The following is a 21,031-nucleotide window of genomic DNA, read 5'->3' on the forward strand; positions in this document are numbered from 1 at the left end:
CGGCGAACTCTTAATCGCACGCTCGGATTGACCCCGCTCGATATTTATCGTATTTCATTAATTACAAAATGGGAAATAAAAAAAAAATAAAAAATAAAAATAAAATAGGAAACAATTGTTAATTAATGTAGCTCACCTCACCAGTGGTAGCAACGTAACCGGTGATACCGACATTTATAGGGAATCTGCTCTCGAATGGACTGCGTGAACAAAACCGAATACACATGTAAGCTTTTCGAGGAAATCGAATTATTGGTGGTAATTGAACGACGAATAAATAAAAGAATGTTAATTACAAACTTCATTCACCTAGTGCGAGAATCTAATTCCTCGCCAGCGAGGTCGTTCGCCTCGAAGTCAAACACTCGCGAGAAACTGCCCTTGGACGCCTTGTGAACTAGGAGAACCTGGGGAGAATTATTTTCAATTACGTGCCATCATCCTCGCAGGATAGCAAGTGCGTTCGTCTTGGGCAAGACATTTCTTTCGTGTCCTTGTGATAGATCACCCTAGAGGCTTACCTGTACTCGAAGACACTGTATCAGGGACTGGGTGTGCGTTAATATCCTTAGGACCATGTGCTCTATCGTGCTCTGCTCTTCGAAGATCATCCTGGCCAGGTCTAGAAGAACCTGTAATAGGGCAGCAATTATTTAATAGGACGTTCTGTTATGCTTTGTTATGTTTAGTTATGTTGTGGCATATGATTTGATTAAAATCTTATTAACTTCGTTAAAATTAAATTATTAAATCCTGTCATTAAAATAAAGCTTCCTTTGAGTTACACCAATAATTAAAAGACCTAAAAATAGTCGTATCCTAATCGCAACCTTGGTGACCCTGATGACAGTCAACGAATCATAGAGTCTAGTTTACCAACCTGATTCCTTTTCACCTCCAATTGGCTCTTCTCGTAGAGTTGCGCGTTTCTCAAACCGATTCCGCAAAATTGCAAATATCCGGCGAAAACTTTCTCGTCCTGCGTAGTGAACTGCCCTTCGCCGCCAAGTTTGTTAATCACTTGCGCAACCCCGATTACATCACCGTTGCAGTCCTTTATCGGCATGCACAGGAGGGCTCGAGTTCTGTACCCAGTTAACGCATCGATTTCACGGTTGAATCTCGAATCCTGCAAGCATAGAAACACTCTTTCGATCAGATCGTGAATCTGGAATTTCTGGGGGATGGAGGAAGGAACGAGACTCCGAAACTTTCCTATCCACGTTTCCAAGGAAATCGGAATTGGGAAGTTCAAGCCACTTTAAGGGATAGAATTCTGATTATATTTGACTTGGAAAAGTGGAATATTTCGGAAATCTTAGATACTTTGTGCATCTTGAATATTGCGATTGTCTCGGGCACTTTAAAAGTGTTCAAATATTTGACGTTCAGCATTTGAATTCTAAAATGCTGAATTTTAAACAAATTAATTTACTATGTTTGTATTAATCAAAGCTTAACTCCTGTACAAAAGGGAAACCTATTATACATTGTAAAACAGTTGACTGATCACAAGCGTGTCGTAAATTGTTATTTAGCCAATAAACTATTTCTGATGCGTGATATTTTGTGTAATTATAGAAAAACCGATTTAGAATACTCCGACCGTGAATTGGCGAAGTTGCCATCAATTTCTGCACTATTTATACGAAACCCTATAAATAATCTTGGTAATATTTAACTAGGAAGTATCAAATTATTGTTCTTAAGCTTATATAATCTTTTCTATTCTTTAATTATTTTATCATTTTTTAAGCTCGCTTGCCTTGTAAGCATCCGGTATGTTAACAGGTTCCCCGCTCTCGGCGACGTATCCAACGATCCCCGTACCCCAAGGAATTTTAATTTCGTCCTTCTTCTCCATCTCGAGCAGAGTCGACCTCGAGCACACATCGAACAGCTTCGAGACCAAGCATCTGCTCCTAGTATAGTATCCCGTCTCCCGTTGCTCGGAGTTCCCGTTCTCAGTTTTCCCTGGACCAAAGCCGCTGACAGGGATGTTCGAGGTGGAGTCGTGATTTTGCGACGAGGGCATGCAACCACCGCCCCTCTCCCCTTGGACAAGGAACAAGGAACCACGGTCCGCGTGCAGCAGGGTGCTCACGTTCTGCAGGATCTTGTGGCACAAGGACCTCACGTCCAGCTCGTTACAGATATCCTTGACCTACGACAGCAAAATCGATATTCGTCAGGAACTGGTGTGTGCACACGTTGACAACGACCGCAAATTTTCTGATAATTATGTTTGCCGACGAGCTCGTAGGCTCGCGAGGGGTCGATGATGGTTAATCCGAAGGGAGAACGTACGATTATCGTAAAGATGGCATGCGACAGATGTATGGTACGATCAATTTTTATTTAACTTACTGCGTTATTTAGCTAAAATGTTCTATCCATTGATTTTCAATTACGCAAGATATTTGGGAAGATTGTTGTTGCATTTTGAGCAACACTGGAATATTAACCGGTGTTGTATAACTATTAAAATAACTACTACAAACTATATAATATTTATATATAAAATATATAACCGATACAATTTACTGAAAAATAGCGTTTCAAGGAAGATGTAACTGTACCAATTCAAAGATGAGATCCTTCTCGTCGAGGTGCCTGAGCTCGTGCCTGGACCGCCTCTGAGGCCTGCCGGAATTCCCCGAGCCAACAGGCTGACTACCAGGCTGGCCAGAATCACCTGGCGTGACGCTCAGGAAGGTTGGCGTCCCGTCGATGGTGTTGACAATCGGTTTCAGCAAACCGCCGCGCTCAAACTCGTGGGCTGAAATTTTTCGAACCGGCGTCGTGGCGCCGGAGCCACCCGAGCCACCTCGACCCGAAGATGATGTGCCACCACCCGCGTGGATCGGGCTGGACAGCTCCACGCAGCTGCTCGACGAGGACGTCGGCGTCGCGTGCGACACCAGCCACATGTCCACGGTCTGTCTCGTCACTTTCCTGTCGATGGACAGTTGAATCGTTAATTTATGGCTGATTGTGGGCTCTTAGGAAGGTCAGATTACCCAGATCCCCAGATTATCCATTGATCAAGGTATCCTCAATTTTCTGGTATACAAGATCCCCTAAAACTAACTCTTCTGGGTATTCTAGTTTAGAGTGTCAATTTCTAGATATTCTCTTACATTTTTGTTTAAGTACACGTATTTACTAATATTTCAAAAACATATATATTCTCCTTTTAATGAAAATAATCAGCACTAAACGCAATCTAAACAATCTTGTGCAATTCCTTTCGAGAAAAGTATGTTTGTGAAATGAAAAAAAATCGAAAACCATCTTCGTTTCTACGCTTCCCATCGTCTGCGCTTGAAGAAAATGCCATAAAAAAAAAAAATAGATTTTTCAAACGTTCCAGACTAGAATACCCCTTTGAGGTTGCCACGAGAGGAAAATGGCCAAAGTGAACAAACATCCGCTGAAAATAGAGGAGCGTCGATTATTCCTCGACGGGAACACTCGACGTCGAGGCTCTCCTTGGTAGACCTGAAGTCATCGCGCCGGTGCAATACACTTTGAAGTTGAATGAAAAAGACGCTCCTGTTTCAGAAACGGTCGAGGAAGCCTGAAGTAACGAGCCAAGGAACCGAGAATAAAAGTGACGTCTGAGAGGGTTGGGACGTCTCGCTTGCCGGTGAGACTCGGGCAAGTGTGAATACCAGCCAAGAAACTCCATTACCCGTGAGTACGGTTAAGCGTAGATTAGCAGCTGCTGGATTGCATGGTCGAGCTGCAGCACGGAAACCGCTCCTCAACCGGTGGAATAAAAAGAAGTGGCTACAGGGGGGCTAAGGAGCACGAGAATTGAACTTTAGAAACGCGAGGAAACGTTTCGTGGAGTGGAGGAGTTGATGGCTATGGATGAATCTCTACGCAGTCTTCAAAGCCATGGTACTATTCATGGCGATAACCTGAGGACGTAGGTCGGATTGATTTTAATGTTTCTTGTGACAAGAATCGTGGCATTATTTATTGTGACAACTTGATGACATCATCATTGACCAAGTCAGGGTGTAGCGTCACCAATAAGAAGGTGCAACGAGTCTTGCACAATTCTAAATTAAATAGTAGAATATCGAGTTCGTATGATTGGTTTTTGCTACAAATTGTAATGGTATCATTAATGGTGACAACCTGAGGAAGTAGTCGTTGACGAAATCAGGGTGTTCGTCGAGCCAGGCCTCCATGCGAGCGTACTCCGGATCGTACATGGCCGAAGTCGAGGAATAGTAACCGCCGCTGGACTTTCCATCCTGCACCTGTTGCAGTGCACCTTGTCCCGCCATTACGTTCTGCACCCCTTGCACCCCCTGTACACAAGGAGCTGCCGTCTCCGCCGTCATCCTCGGCTCCTCGATGCTCCGCAAGTGCAGGCCTACTTGACAGACGAAAGCAAATTATTAAACACGAGCTTATTAAGCACCACAAACAAATTCCATCTTAAAATAAAACAATTTCTGAACCGAGGGTTGCAGAAACTTCTAATAAAGATTAAAATGCGTCTTGATAACAGACATTGTTTTCATTCGGTTTCCAATTGTCCACATTATGCAACAGAACAAGGGTAAGAATGGTATGAAACATTTAAACGTTGTTCGCGTCGTTCTTTGACAAATATTCGAGCGTGTCGTTGCACGCCGTTATTCGGAGGCATCGCTAAAGAGTCGCGCCAACATTAGAAAACGCAACGTGTACGGCGGGATTTCGCAGTTCGGTAATAGGGAAGCAATGTCTGTGACTCAATTTGTTTTCGCGACCAATTAGCCCCAAATCGTGCGATTATATCCTCTTGCAATATATCGGATGCTCCAGAGGATCATTCTGCGTTAAAAGATGCAACAAAAGTGCGGAATAGTATTTTTTCGCACGAGGCTCTGTTTTTAAGAAAATTAATCTTTACATTTGTTTGGGACAGTCAAATACTAAAATATACAGATACTGAAACATTCGAATACTAAATCAAAATAAATAATCCAATTACTCGATAGTCTCAGTCCTAACCAGGTTTGGAAATTTTGTCTACTGGGTGGTCGGATCCTCTTGGACAATATCTTTGTTCGTTAAACAATGCATCATCGGGCTGTTGGCCCTCTCGGAACATTCGAGCTTACTCTAAACAATCAATCGCATGACACCCGATAGCTACTGTACGTGACTTGAAGTCACTAGGCATGCTTGGCGCCCGCCCGTGATGGTGCATGGTTTATGTCATGGCTCCACTACCAGTCTCTGACCCAACCACGTGCATTTCAAAAGCCAATTAGCTGCGGGATATTTATCGTCAAAGTACCCATTGAAGACAGAATTACGATTTTTTGTTTACGATTGTGTACTGACGAAGTATCTGAGTACTCAAGCTATTCGAATAGTTTAAATACTTTGTATTTAAATACTATGCGGACTGGTTACGTATTTGAGTATTCGAAGTATTCGAATAAGCCTGACAAAAGTTAATGTTAATTGTCAATGTTTCCTCGAGTTCGTGCATAATCATTAAGAATGCTGTGTTTACAATATGGAACGGTTCGCGAATGTAAGATGCAAATTGCGCGCCTTCGACGCTTCGTGCACGCAGTTAATACCCTCGATGATTACAGAACAATCGATCATTTGTATAAACGATTGTTTGTTATTCGATGCGTTTCCGGAAGTCGTTTGGAAATGTCGTCGCGAACGGAAGTCTTGATAGTTGGACCACCTCTTTGTTAACTGGTATAATGTTTATAAACACTCCAAGAAACATTAACACTGCTGATCATTTGGATATCGAAGGAGTTTATATAAATAAACAGAAACACAAAAATGTTTTCTCATAATAAAACGTATATAGTTATATTGGAATTATCAGATTCGTGTATGTATTCGAATAAGATGTAGATCTCACCCATTTAATAAATATATTGTCATATTGTCATTTAATAAAAAAACGTCGGTAATTGCGTTACCCTCCCAAACACGTTCACGAAGAATTCGGTGTTATACAACCTTCCTCGCCAATTAAATTCTCCACTGCGATCTGCGAATCTGAATTCTATAGAGGAGCAGATATAACGAGCAAAGATATCCTTAATAAAAGCATTAATGGAAGCATCCAATGATATACCTGTTCATACAACTCGATCCCTAGTGAATGCCAAGACGACTGGCAGCCATTGTGAAGAAATATTAAAAATATCAGAATCGAAGGAAGCACGCAGATCCTCGAGATACATTTTATTTATAAAATTCTCGGGTTTCTAGACAGTGGATAATTATTGAGAAATTATTCGATTAATTATATTTAGTGACCCTCGTAAATGATAGACCTTGGATATTTAAATACTCGAATGCTTTAAATACCCCAGATCGATACACAAAATATTCGAATACTCGTATAGTTTACGCTCTAGAATACTTTTTGAGTTGTACTCAAAATATTGGAATATTTTCTCAACTGGTAAGGGATTTAGGTATTCAAAGTACTCGAATATTTAGTTTACCCATGAAGTATCTGGGTATTCGAAGTACTCGAATGGGACACGACTATATTCGTTGAATATGGTATTCAGATGTTTGTGAGGAAAGGTAAATACAAACAACGGAAGCTGAGACAATATGAGCCTATTTTAGTCACGTTTAGGAATTTCGAAAGTTCTCGAGTGGCAGGGAAAAGAATGGAAGAATTATGCTGGTGCTCGACTGGTCTGATACAAAGACCGTGGAAGTTTATTACCGTCACGACATCCCCCTCGCGGTATAATCGGGATCCAGAGCTCGACGTTGCGGAGAATCATGAAGCGTGCTAACTCATCCGTTATGAGACCGAGCGTTCAACGCTGAATTAGCATGGGACTTTTTTTGCAGCGGAGACAAGCCAACCACGTAGGAATTTTACCCGGTAAGCAGCGTCCGTACTTTTCCACGAGTTTCGACGACTCCGACGACGGTGCAGTCAATAACGTACCCGGTCGTGATTCAGTTATTATTTTCCTTCCTTATAGGTCGGGTTATCCCGTAATCGGGGAAAAAACCGCGAGGACAATTTTTTCCTATGGGAAAAACACGAGTTGGGGAGTCCAGGTCACGTTTTGTGTATCGAACAAAATATCTTCTGGGGGAAAGTATTCGAATGTTTTCGTATCGAGGAAGTATCTGTTCAAATACTTTGTATTTGAATACTTCGAAGACTTTGTGTTTGTATATTTTGAATACATTACCGTCAGTTAAATACAAGGGTTTGAGTCTGACAACCCTATTTCAGTGCCACTATGCGTCCGACGAAAAGGAATTACGACCCTGTTTGACATAGATTAAAATTTCACGTTTCACGTGTTTGATTATTAAACGTGTCGTTGCGGGGATTATCGATAAACCTCGGATCAAATGATTATGCGTAGTAATAATCGATAGCGTACAAGAGCCGTCTAATACCATTGTTTGGGACCTGGGTTTTTCGAGCCATCAAATTATTAATCATTCTTATCTATACGACAACCGAAGGTCGAACATTAGTAAACATTCGACAACGTAACTCCTAATCGGTGGCGCACATCGATTCCTAACACCTGACGAATGATAAAAATCGCAGATACGTTAAATAAACTTGAAAATGCGTGAATTTTTATCTACGGACACTTTGGGATTAGACTTAATAAATAATTAAATAAATGATTCAAGAAGAAAAAGACAAAAATCTCTACAAATTTTACTCGAGAAATTTTACTTGATTTACGCATGTTGGTTTCTTGCGAGGACATCTAATGGCCTTACGGATTCAGTCACTTATCGCACTCGAACATTAATTAATTAACGAATAGAAAAATAGACGATAATCTTATAATACTCTTCTTTAAAAAATGAAATACAATTCAAGCGATTGAGGGTTAATTCCTCCCAGCTGAAGGCCGTAACGAAAGTCGATTCGACAATTGTCTGTTGTTTTATTTTAACTGACTTGAAGTTTGTGTTACTATGAGTGAATGCATCGAGCGAAGGACTTTTGTTTGAAGTATTCAACTAACCATGCATTCGAATACATATTTGAGTACTATTCGACGAGTAGAGTCAACCCTGTCTGCGATTGATCTTCAAGAACAACAACCAGAGTATCTTTCTCTCCCGTCGTCGGGGCAGACGAGGCTGCTTTTTCTAACGGAACGAACCCCGCCTCTTCTAACACTTTTCTTCGTCTGCTCTCTCCCTTTGCTTCTCTTTGCACGCGCTCGGTGCACGCACGGGCGTCCACGTATGGACTCGAGCGGATATTGCACATCAGAGGAAAATCGAGTAACGTCATCGTCGTATGGTCTCATCGTCGAGGACGGACTCGGTCGTATTTCTCGCGTACATAGTGCAATATTATTTATTGATCGGATTAATCGGGTTGCACCAATGTTAGAGCCCTATACGAATTTACAACGCGTACCCCACGCCACGTTTTGACGCAGTAACAGACGCTGACGCCACGGTGGCGTCATCCGCAAATTGTGACGTGGGTGATAGAGGAACGGAACACCTAAGGATTGAATAATTGCGAAACAAAAACATGGAAATAAAAATATAAAATAAAAAGACTCGTAAAAAAATGCTGCGTGATTTGAGAGGAAGCATAATCTAACGTGATTAATTTTCTGTGGGAGTGTATAGAGAGAAAATGCGTGGGTCAACTTTTTTTCCTTTTTTAATGAAATGATAGTTTTCCTTATCTTATTTTCTTACGCTTAATAAAGCATTTTATGACGTGTATAGCGACCTATGGTTAAAGATCATCCAAGGTCCCCGAGGGTTAACCGAAATGGAAAATAATTTATTTCAAGGAAAAATGTTCTCGTAACGTCTGCCTTATATGTCTGTTTATATGAAAAACGTATGCAAAACACGCGTAGAATACGTTGTATTAATGCAAAAGGAAATACATATGGATATTATTATATCAATTCGTGAAATACTTATATGCAATACGTTCCCCATGTGTTTTCCATATCTGTGCGCGTCATAAAATGCATCAAATCCGCCGTGATATTTTCAAATAAGGTGAATAATTGCAATTTACTGTTTATTTTGAGCAACCATTCGTACCGTAAGCTAATTATCAGATGACTGAAATATTGATGAATTTATCAAAATTAAAGACTTTTAAAGGTAGAATTTTCGTCGTACGGGGACGATGCACAATGAAAAATTGTATTGTTCGTCATTCAGACCACTACACGCCACCTTGGATTATTTCCAAAACTATTACCTCTGGCGGCCAGTAGCAATGGCGTGATAATGAGGCGGCGCGCTAATCGGCGTTTATTTTGAATCGCGGAAACCGTAGAAATGAAATTATCCTGGGCAGAAAGCGGCTTCTCGGTTGTGCAATCAATTTGTTCGACTTAATATGCTTGCCAGTTTCTCGCCGCGAGTCGTTTCCACCGAACAATTCGTTCGTTGATGCTAAGACCGTCGAATGCAAACGTCACGCCGCGTAATTGTTAAAATGCAATTTATAGAGTAAGAGAGTAATAAAGCACGGAATGAGACAATATAGTAGGGTGAATCACGTAACACGTTCACCTTAACTATCTCAACTGACTGCTACCGCTGGACTGATTCAAATAATTTGGTTTCTTTTGATACTTTGCCTTTCAGGAGCCTGAAAGCCGATTGTCATAAATACTAAGAAATATATTTAACGCTCCTATTTATTTATAGTAAAATACATGTATTTAAAGAATCTTCTTGCAAGATGTATCCTCTGGTAAATTCTTAAATGAATTTATTTCAATTTACTCCGTTCGAACTAAAAAAAATTGTTAAGAGATATCTCTGTAGTCCATTGTAGCAATTAATTTAATGGAAAGTGAGAACGGTGAGCGGTTCCTGCGAGGATTAATTCGTGGAAAATGCATGTTTCTCGCCGGAAGACACGCTTGCGGTTTCCCCGTACAGAAACGGGAACGCATTCAGCGATGCCAACATAGTCGATCGCTAATCGTAATTAATAGCGGAGATGCGCGTTAGTTACAATTAATGGCGCACGCTGTTTTCCAGACCGCGCGGCTACGAATGGCGTTCCACGACAAGTTCGTCTGTATGTTGCACCGAGACCACTGTCGGTGCACCGCGAGTGCATGAACACGTCGATCTTAATGAAGACGAATAGGCGGGATTGCAATTTCGATTGCCATTTCGATCGCGATTTCGATAACAACCGATAACAGAGACGATTCTCCGCTGTACCGTAGACTTGGGAACGTGAAAGATTTGGTCGTGATCGAAAGCTTCCAAATATTCTTTGATCTTTTGAAAATTGGGGATCTATATTGGGATGCAAATTTGGGCCGATTAAATTCAAACAGTTGAATCAAAGGAGTCGGTCTCGATGTCTCAAAGTCAACTCTGCCTTAAAACCACGTGGAAACGTTTAAAACTTCCGTTACAATAAATACTGCTATCGATCCCGCCATCGATTTAAAAGCTCTCTCCCTGAATTCCAGAAATATCCAAGTAATATTGATGAAATTAATCATCATTCGTGACTCGAGCATACATTTCATGAAACTTGGGGCTGACGATCGGATTGGTAGATCTGTTGAGTGGAATCCACAGCCCGTTACCGCTAATGATGACAGTGCTGGTCGCATAATGGTGCTGCTGGTGTTGAGTGGCGAGGAATAGTAAAGTAACAGCAAAGAGCGTGCAACCGAGCGGCCTTCGTTCGCCGCGACTCGGCTTGGTGGCGCCAAGCTGACCTATCTGTGTGCCACCAATGCGGTTGGCCAGCCTGATCGCGCTGACTTCCTTGAGAACACAAACCGATCCCTCGTTTGCCTCGGTGAGTATTGGAATTTGGCAGTGGCGATCGAGTATCGCGATCTCTCGAGGAGAAGATTGCTTTTCGTCGAACGAAAAAGGTCAATTGAAAGAAGCTATCTGAGTGATAACTCTGCGCGTAAAAAGAAATATTCGCTACGTCAGTGATTCTCAAACATCGTTTTAGGATACCGTCAAGGAGGACAAATTTGTGCCTCCTCTCTCCTCGAGATACTCGTGAACTTTGTTTACCTATCCATATTCAAAATCGGTATGTTTGTGATCTGTCTAAGAAAATGTTTAGAAAACTTTAATCCATCTTGAGACCACCGCCCAACGTGATCAGGAACAGTTTGAGAGACACTGCTCTAGGTAATTAATTGCAATCGAGTGCAGAGTTCAGAAACCAGCTGGATCATTGTAGTAAGCGCAATAGTATCGAGAAGATAAACGGAAATCGAGCCATTATCGCTACCGATTACCGCCGAGGCCTCATTCATGTTTAACAAATATTTTGAACAAATTAACGCAACCCCTTCCAAGGTCGAACACGATTCCGAGATACTTGGTCTCGCGCGACGCGTTAAATTCAACGATACTGTTTTCAATTAATTTCAAGTGGTATAGTAATGGGACGACGATATCAATCGAAGATCGGATCGACGAGTCGCTTACGAGTGCCTCTTATCTGCTTACTTAATCGACCGCGGCGTTTTCTTTAATCATTACGTTTCGTAATAGCGTATGACACAACGTACTTAGACCGAAAACAAAAAAATAGCCGGTTACAGGTGATACTGGATTAACCGTCGAGGTTAGACGATATTATCGAACTTGTTTTCCCTACCCGTGTCGATCAGAAGTTTTTAGAACGCAAGATCTTAGATCTAAGAACGCGACTTTGCCATCTTTCACTTTCGCGAACATTTCTTATTTCGCCTTGGGCAATAGTGACACCGTTTCCGCAATGCTGACAGCAACTGGCACGATTGAAAGAGGTCGGTGTAGTCAAGTACAGGAATAAAACACGAATAAAACAACGACTCGAGTACACGAACACAAAAATACGCAACAACTAATCAAAGTATTTACTCCAAAACCGTGGTAGAAAACTCAAATCTACCCCCCCCCCCTCAAGGATCAACTTGCAAGGTGCTTGATCCCATCGCTAGCTCGCAGTTTACGGGACAACGGAGCAAGTCAACATCGCGGATCGAACGGTGACCCGTCGCGGCTTCTGGTTCCCGTCTCTCCCAGAAACCATCTCCACCGGGAGACGCAGTTTCGCGAAAACGAGAATCGCGGTTGAATGGTAACGCTGGTTCGCGACGCGATTCGCTGACAGTGACAATGCGCTGATAGCGGCGGTTGGGCATCGAAGAACAGTAAGCCAGCAACAAGAGCATGCAACCGAGCGGCCTTCACTCGGCTCGCCTCGGCCTGGTGGCGCCAAGCTGACCTATCTGTTCCTACCAACACCAGCACGGGCTGGCATCGGCTCGCCTTGCACGACTGGCTGCTTCACAGGAAAGTGCAGACGTGCTCCCCGCGCAACCATGTTTTTCACCGTGTACATCTCGTAGGTACCGCCGGGGCCTCACATGTGCGTGCCTCGAACGATTCGAGTACGATGCGCCGCGTAATCGCGCCAACCTCGCATAACCGACTTCTTTTTCTCGTGCGTGCGCACAAGGTCCATCAATTACCTCGCGAGCGCGCGCGATCCTTCGCATGTACGTACACGCACATACACAAACACACACAAAGGACACATGGTGTTTCGTTGCCCCGAGGAATCGGTTTCTTGCTGTCCGCGGTGCGCCAAGCATCATCCTAACCCATTCGACGAAACGATACGAGGTAAACCTATAGGATGCCACGCTTGGGCGTGGAACACGATTTTTTCAGTGTTTATGGAGGGGGGCTTTAGAATTTGATTTCCAATTCAATTATGAGTGGACTGCAGATTTTATGCATTTATGGTGTATAGTAATATGACAAACATACCAAAAAATATATATAATGTACGTTGAATACAATTTACTAATACAATAATTAGCTTGAAAAATAAATGCATAAAATCCGCAATTATGAGCGAATACTACGACACTAAGTTATTTCCGTTATTCCTTGTTTTCATTCCAAATCAAATTTTCCTCAGATTGCCATGGACACCATTCTTAGGCAAGACTCTTCCGAGGACAGCTGATACCATGAATTCTTTTTAGCGACGAGCCAATTTTGAAAGAAAATCTCCCCAACGAGTAACTCCGAGCAGAGGTTCGGTTTAAAGATGCGCCCAGGGACCCGGAAGCACGATCGTCGCGCCGGCCTGTAACGTGGACCGTGTAACTGGGCTCACGCCAAGGTCGAAGGGACTCCAAAGGACAGAAAAGCGGAACGAACGGACGAAGGAGGATTTATCGCGACTCGTGCGTCGATCTCTCTTCGCATCCGTTGGGGGGCCCCCCGAATTTATACGAACAGGCCGCCGAAACCTGCTTTTCGACCGGTCGCCCTCAACGTCTCCGCTCCTCTCCTCCCGCCTGGTCGCGGTAGTACCGGTCCTCTTCTTCTCCCGCAAAGGCCAAGGTACTTCGTCGTCGTGTCAAGTTCACTGCTACCGTTTTTCGTATCTTGCTCCCTTCTCGTCCGTTTCTTTGACTCGTTGCCTCCTACTCCTACCGCTATGTCTCGATTAACCCTTCGATACGATAGACGTTGGAGTCCTCGGGGTATCTTGCAACCCTTGTGACGGCATTCGGGATTTGAAATAGTGTCGGGCTAGGTTAACTTCCAGATGTGTCAGATCTTTCGCTATCGGAGGCGTGTAAGGTGAATTGAAAGTGTAGATTGCTCGGTAGCATCGAGCTACAAGAGTACACATGGCTCATCTAACCTATACTTAGATTGCGCAACGTTCCTGATGGGATGTCACGTTACGAGATTGCAGAGAGCAAATTAATTAGAAGTCTCTTCGCAAGACACAGGACAGATTTGTCACTTCGTTCGCTACTGTTAGCGTGTAAGGCGGATTGAAAGTGGAATCTGGAAATTCCAGATACTTTGTTTAGCCTGCGTTATTCGAAATGTTTATCTAGATAACTGTTTCGACCATCTCCGATGCTCACCTCTTACGATCTTCCTCTTGCGGTCGTCTCTGTCTCTCCTTCGGAGTGGCTACCGTGCGTCAAAGCTCCTTTCGTACGTCACTGGTAGCCAGCTGAGCAGCTGCCGTGCTATCGACTACCATAATCTCTTTCTGCCTGTGATTCGTTCTCCGTGTCAGTGGTCGTGCGTGTACATTCACGTCCGCCAGCCAAATGTGGCGGGATGCGTGAGGCAAATCGAAACGATTCGAGAAGAACGCGTTCGATCGCGTGGCGCGTTCCGGCACTCGAATCGCGGCTGCGGATCGCAAATTGACCAATTTCTTCCCACGTCGACTTCTAAGGTCCTCTGAAAAGTCTAGAACTGTTCCGTCGAATTTATTCGCGTTGGAATACTTGAATACATCTAGAGACTTCAATCGATGGAACGTATCTTTACATTTTTTCGTTCACTTCCGAAATATTTCGATGATAGACAATTCGTATGTTCTGTGATTAACCAGGGTTGGCCAAATTTCTATCTAGATTAACATCTCAAATTATAAGTTGACGATAAGCATTTATCTGAGATCCTTCGAATAAAAATTGTATCAAAATAACTATCCTGTTCTTCCAACCAGTATATTATTATATACAAAATATCCAAAACGCTGAATGGAAAATTCCCTTACACTTTCGTCATCCAAGGTTTCGTTTTCGAGATAAAAGCAATTAAAGTTTCGAGACGTAGCGTCTGGCGCGCGCCATTTAAACGTTACGCGCAGGCTGCGCGCGCAACCCGCGGGAGAAGTGCGCGAATACGAACCCTAGCGCCCGTTCTACCGTTAATACTAACCGATCTAACGGTCTCGATCAATGTCTCGAAACATTGTCTTGAATATTACAACTCTAGCTCCTTTTACTTTCACGTTCTTATTATATAAATGATACACAATCTTACTATGCAAGCGTTAATTTTTCAGCGGTGAACTTATCGAAACATTCCACGCGATTAGTCGCGATATTGCTTGGATACCATTGATAGTGGGTGGTCGCGAGTAAGCATACGTATGACGTGTGCGTTTAATACGGTGCTTTCTTTAGAATGGCAAATATAGCGCTACACGATAGGTTTCGGATAGGTGAGCGCGGTTATGTGTTCGGTTACCAGCGGATGGATGAGAACGGTTTACAATTCGGTAACGATGAATCATTTTTTGGAATGCTCGATTTGCGCGTTCAGATTTCTGAAATAGATGATGGAAGTGCATCACATTTCGACGCCACTATTCAAAGCATGATAAAAAATGTGACCAAACAGTTGCAAATTTGACATAACTTTGTTCATACATTTATAAATGAATGTACCAAATTTCAAATGTCTATGTCGAATACTTTAACTGCAAAAAAATCGTGGATATTGCATAGCGCTCGAGACTTTTGAGCGGCAGTGTACGTTTCCTGAAGCGAACATGTTTTCCTTTTTTGCTCTTTTCTTTTTGCTCATGTGATCGTGAGCTGTCTGACACGAGAGTTATCACAACGGCCTACCGGTGATCCGGAGCGGCGTCGTCGGGAGGTTACGGAAATGTGGCGCCAAGATATTCGTTAAATACATAGTCGTTCAACGTACGTACGTGCGTGCTCGCATTTAACACGCTGCGCATCCACCATTTTACTTCCACTGCACGAACTCTTTCTATTTACCTAACTTCGTTGAACACGTGGAACCGTTTTATGAAACTATGGAAAATTCAGCGGCGTCGCCAAGCGCGCTCATGATGTCAACCCCCATGAGCATCCTGCATATTTTCCTTTTTAGGTATTTTATATAAATTATTTAAATAAAAAATAATGAGTAAACTGCGAATGTGTATAGATATATGGTAATGATAATATAGGGAAATCTGTGATAATATACACAAATGCAAAAATATATGAAATATCAACAATGATACACGTTTAATACCGTTTAGAAGATGACACACTTTCAATTTAAATTTCAATTCTTTGTCTGTACTTGTGAAACTAGGAATTTGCATAAACATCCACAGTTTCATCTGTCTCAAGCAAGTTTCGAGACTGTCCGACGTCCAATGGATACGAGTCTGGCGGATGTAAAAGTCAACTTTCGTCCTATCTCTAATTAAAGACTAGCCTCATAATAGGACGTGTTTGTACGCATCCTGCACGTAGATACTTGTTTTCGTCGCAATTCTGTCACAGTCAGCATTCTCGGCAGGACTCTACATTTTACGGGTGAAATTATTATTCCTCGCGACGGGCGCGATTCGATAAGACTGAAAGGAATTTCAAAGACACGCGTTGAAAGTCCACGCTAAGAATGTTTAGAATACTAATTGCCGGCTTGAATGAAAATTCCATCGCAACGTGCGCAAACGCGGCCTCGCGTTTCCGTCACCGTTTCCACAAACGTACCGTAGCTGGGAGCGGATACCTCGTTGATTATCTGCAGTAAAACGATTCCTCCGTGATTGATAATTCCTGGGTGATTCACGAGCTGTCGGTTGGGGTCTCGATCATTCAACGTCTTTATTGTGCACGTTGGTACTGGACCAAAAGTAGCTTCAGGATTATATTTCTTAACATTCGTGTATATTTAACGTTTTATGGCTCTTCATTTCCCTAAAGAGAATCTATTTTGTCAAGAACTGTAACAGAATCTTCATATGTATTATATCATACTTTTAAAAAACCAAAGTTATCCTTTCATTCAAAAATGAATATTCTCTAGCAATGAATATTGAAAATTTCTACTTTCACCTTCCCAGCAGCGCGTGCTAAAAGTCTATATTCCCCAACAATGTTCATAGGAAATTCCTACCCTGCAAGCTATACTACAAATTTCCCATCCTGTCCTCCTGGATCTCCATTTTCCAATCCACCTAAATTCAACTTGTCCCTCTACTGCATACTCTCGCCAATCCAAAATCGACCCTCCCACGCCCTACCTACGATCAGAATTCCGTAGCATCGTCCTCTGGAAATTAGACTGGCAATGCGCTCGATTCCGTGGCGTAAAACGCAATCTGGATCGCATAAACGCGACATCGCACCGAGACATCTCCCGTTTTAATTCCTGTGCCGACGCACCGTCTGGCCCGACGGAATCGACAAGGGAAAAATAAACGCATCCAGGGAACGGAGGAAGCAAGGCAGGAGCCGCGGTGGCCCGTCATCGAGGTCCACTTTCGGTATGCAAGAGGAGAACTGCGGCACGACACGCGGCTATATTAAACTCGGCCCGACAGACGGTGTGCGTGCGCTCAAGCTCGCTCGTAAGCTTCGCGAGCATCGAGCTGCTGCCGGGCTTTTACGTATGTATAACCGGGGTCAACAGTGTTCCCCTACGTTGCACAGCGGACCAATCCGGCGGTCTAGCTGGACGAAAATCCGAACGAAGAATTTTCTTACATTTATCGTTTGTTACGATTACAAATCATGCAATTTACTGTAATAATACTTGAGCTTGTATGAATCTTTAGACATTCAGGAACATATTTATGTAAAAAATCAAAATTTTATACTATTCTGATACGTGGTAGTCTGTGAAACAGTCACAGATATGCATCGATAGTTGTAGCAATCCTAGCTATTGAAGAAATTTATACTTTCTAAATCGCGCCTTAAAATATTCAAATATCTCAAACTTTGACGTACCCTATTTCCAGAACAAATTCGAACGCCAAACGATGACTTAAACCCCCCTTAATTTCTCGCCAACTACATCATTCCAAAATTACACCGAAATCCCCCGCGTCACTATCGAACAATGAACGATTTGACGCGGAACACCGATCGATAGAAAATTCTACAAAATCGTGAGAAACAATCCTTCATTGTTTCGCGGTAACTATCGTACATTCTGTCGCGATGATTCATCGTTCAGGCACGGAATAAATCTAAATTCGTAATTTCGCGAATACGCGCGTTCGACGTTCTCGAAATCGCGTACTGCTCGCGCGACATATATTTCCCGAAATCGCAAAATTTGGCGCTTCCCGTGGAAACGGGAAGAACCGTTACGCCCCAGCTGAGGATTTCGACTGCGATGAACATTTAATCTTAATTTCGGTCGTGTGCCCGTTCGCGCTAGCGGGAGCCCTCCCAATAAACTGGAAACTTTCCAACTGGTTTGTAATTCCAAGTTCTGAATCATCCTCCGGGAACTGTCCGCCTAAAAATTCGGTACACGTAGGTCGGTCTATGTTCCGCAGGTGATACGATATTGAAGAATGGCCGACGAAGGACGATAAATAATCGGGAATGGAGCACCATCGCGCTCGGGGGAACCGGCTCGCGTCGTTCTTGCGTCCTAAGAATTTCGTATTTTGTATTCTAGCTCCGACCCCTCGAGCATAAAATACACGGGGCATTATGAAAATATTTTTATACCGCTCACTTTTTGCATATACGTTTATCAAGCCGTTGGAAATAACGGAGAGACAGTTATGGTGGCGCGGATAATATTTTGCAGCCCCAGCTGGTGTGAAGAATCACTCGCTGAACATGAGCTAATATAAATGGAAATAAATTTTTTTATAAGAAGGGTGCATGCCTTTCGTATGAAGTATGTGCTTCGTTTTGTTTGTTGGTTTATAGGGGCAACATGTTTTATAAAAATAAACAGGAAAAGCAGAAAAAGCTTCTGTCGAGAAAACTATTTTCACAATTAAATTGAAAGTGTTTGGACCACTCTTCCTTCGGAGCGGAGTCTGTTTTTCTCGCGAAGCAAGCTCGTCGATTTGGAAACCGACCAAAAAAGTTCCATGCTAGAAAGGTTCATCGAATGTCCTGCGAATCAACGAAGTTGCCACGAACTTGTTATTTCAAAGACACGTCGCGGATTCCAACCTTCCGAAACTTTTCCGCGCCGGGAACGACGTTCGTTCGATCCGCAAACTTTCTTCTCCTTTTACGCGATATACGCGTTCTTATATCTCCGAAAACTTTCGTCAGAAAATATGAGCAATAAAACATTCGTTGGGTTCTTCAGAGCAGGAAGAGTTTTATTCATTCGATGAAAACTGCAGGTTTGTCACGAACTGCTCGAGTACTCATGCATTCAAGCACTCGAGTACTGTTTGAACTATGTTCGCTAAATATATGGATAATTCAAGTGTTCGAAAAGTTATATTCGAATATTCACATATTTCAATACTGTTAAGTACTCAAATATTTGAGTAGTAATTATTCGAATACTCGAGTATTTAAAGTTCATTCATAGCCATCGAATGTCTACTTATCCATAAAATATTTGAATATTTATTTAGGTAACCCTAACCACGATAAAAATAGGAAATAAATTTTGCAGATGTAACGAAGTTGAATCTAAATAATGAAATTCAATTAAAACGAATGATTCGATCGATGCTCGTCGATCGCTCTTATCATCTCCGTGCGCTCGGGTTGCTCGTATCGCGTTAAATAAAATATTAAAACAAACAGCTTGACGGTAATATTAATGAAAAAGCGTGAAACGCCGCGTGTACAATGTTCGAAAATTTACGTCCACAGTCACACGTGATTGGTCGTCCAGACAGCCGGCATTCTAGACGAATAACGACGCGTATTTGCATTGCCCAAGGTAACCGTCGCTATACCATTGCGTAACGACACCGATTACGCGAAGCACCAAGACCCGCCGCTGTACTTTATTGCGATTTTGACCGGGAATCGTTCGCCAATACACTTAACCTTCGGTTTGCACGATACTCGAATTGAACGGTTACGGTTCAACCCCTGGCAAGATTTTCTCGTCACTCTTTCCAAACAAAAAATCGCAAAATTTTCTTTCGTTGAAGAAAGAAAAAAAAAATGAAAGTAGAAAGATGACTACGTATAAGTTACAATATTTATTTTACAAATAAAACATTTTTTGAACTCTACGAAGCATCCTGAATGTAATTCGATCTTATTATGGATAAAAATATACAAGTTCCATTTAAGCAAATTTATTTCTTATCCAAGCATTAATGTACCTGACCTCTATTTCCTTATACTTCAAATTTTTAAGCGAAAGTGGGTATACTTCACTTTAAATTCGTAAATTGACTTCATCGTCGAAGTAAGCCTTTGCGTCACTTATGCGACAACGCGAAGATCGAGGCGACTGTTGCTTCCAATGTATGGTGACCGACTTAGGAAGGGATCCATGGCAAACAATGCAATATTCAGCAACACATTCAGTGGAGAAGATAAGGCATAACATTTTCAACAGAGAGGACTACGATACTTAAAAAGTAGGAAAAAGAAGTCACGCAACGTGCAAAGACAGAAGAATACATTTCGTTTCACGGAAACCTATACTATTATTTAGGTCGATAAACTCGAGTAACACTACCAGGCTAATGTCTGACCTTTCTTGGAGTTAAATAGGCAAACAAAGATATTCGATTACTAAGATATTCAATCAATGACAATCCAAGTTTGAAAATCCAACACCAAAACCACTAAAAATCTTCTGAAACTAATTCCACCGCCGGAATTAGAAAAGTTCGAGGATCATGCGATCAAACTCATCAAACACGCGTGACAGAGCGGTTTTAATCGAGGTTCATCGAGTCCCCCTCACGTGGCCAAACAAATGGTAAACGAACGTGCGAAAACTACGTTACGGGTGAGCGAATTATTTGCCAAAATGGCGTAGAAGACCAAACGAGCAGCGAGCGAAATCGTGATTGTGCTTCGACCGCTGGGAACTTCCGCTTTCGGTTTCGCATCATCGACTCTGTTGACGGAGAACAAATATTTTGCTCCTCGCCGCGAAATGATAAACGACGGAGCACCGGGCCTACGACATCTACCGAAGGAAAAGAAGACGAGTCTTCCGGCAGGTGGAGTCACGAATAGATATAGAACAGTTTCCGGGAGTGTCGCGCCAACGTAAAAATGGCGGAATGTGTTTGAGCACAGCATACCAGGCCAGTGAATCCGACGAGAAGTGTTTAAATAATTTCAACTGTGGAGCGAACCATTCGAGATTTTACAACTCATTTCGATACCTGTTCGAGATCTCCAATACAATTGCTCGGGAAATGATACGCATCGGTACGAACGACTGTGTCATTGAATTGATCCCTCCGCTAATTCCTACGTATGACAAGCTCTAATTTCAATTAAAACTCTTA

At 42.5% G+C, this 21,031-nt stretch overlaps 1 protein-coding gene across 5 annotated transcripts in view; it reads right to left on the reverse strand.

Moving 5' to 3' along the window:
• The window catches only part of LOC128895519 (dual 3',5'-cyclic-AMP and -GMP phosphodiesterase 11), a 71,958-nt gene that overhangs the window by 4,671 nt on the left and 46,256 nt on the right, over positions 1–21,031 (reverse strand). For all 5 annotated transcript variants that reach the window (XR_008461813.1, XM_054158188.1, XM_054158190.1 and 2 more), the window contains 7 exons: positions 4,150–4,390; positions 2,580–2,955; positions 1,766–2,164; positions 881–1,129; positions 522–632; positions 310–407; positions 137–200 (listed from right to left, as the gene is read on the reverse strand). Coding sequence is in view for 4 of the 5 variants with exons in the window: in XM_054158187.1 (XP_054014162.1) it covers positions 137–200; positions 310–407; positions 522–632; positions 881–1,129; positions 1,766–2,164; positions 2,580–2,955; positions 4,150–4,390 (1,538 nt within the window). In the remaining variant the exon portion in view is untranslated. The remainder of the gene's footprint in view (positions 1–136; positions 201–309; positions 408–521; positions 633–880; positions 1,130–1,765; positions 2,165–2,579; positions 2,956–4,149; positions 4,391–21,031) is intronic.

This window comes from Hylaeus anthracinus, unplaced genomic scaffold (genome assembly GCF_026225885.1).
Source record: "Hylaeus anthracinus isolate JK02 unplaced genomic scaffold, UHH_iyHylAnth1.0_haploid 5, whole genome shotgun sequence".
Lineage (NCBI taxonomy): Eukaryota > Metazoa > Arthropoda > Insecta > Hymenoptera > Colletidae > Hylaeus > Hylaeus anthracinus.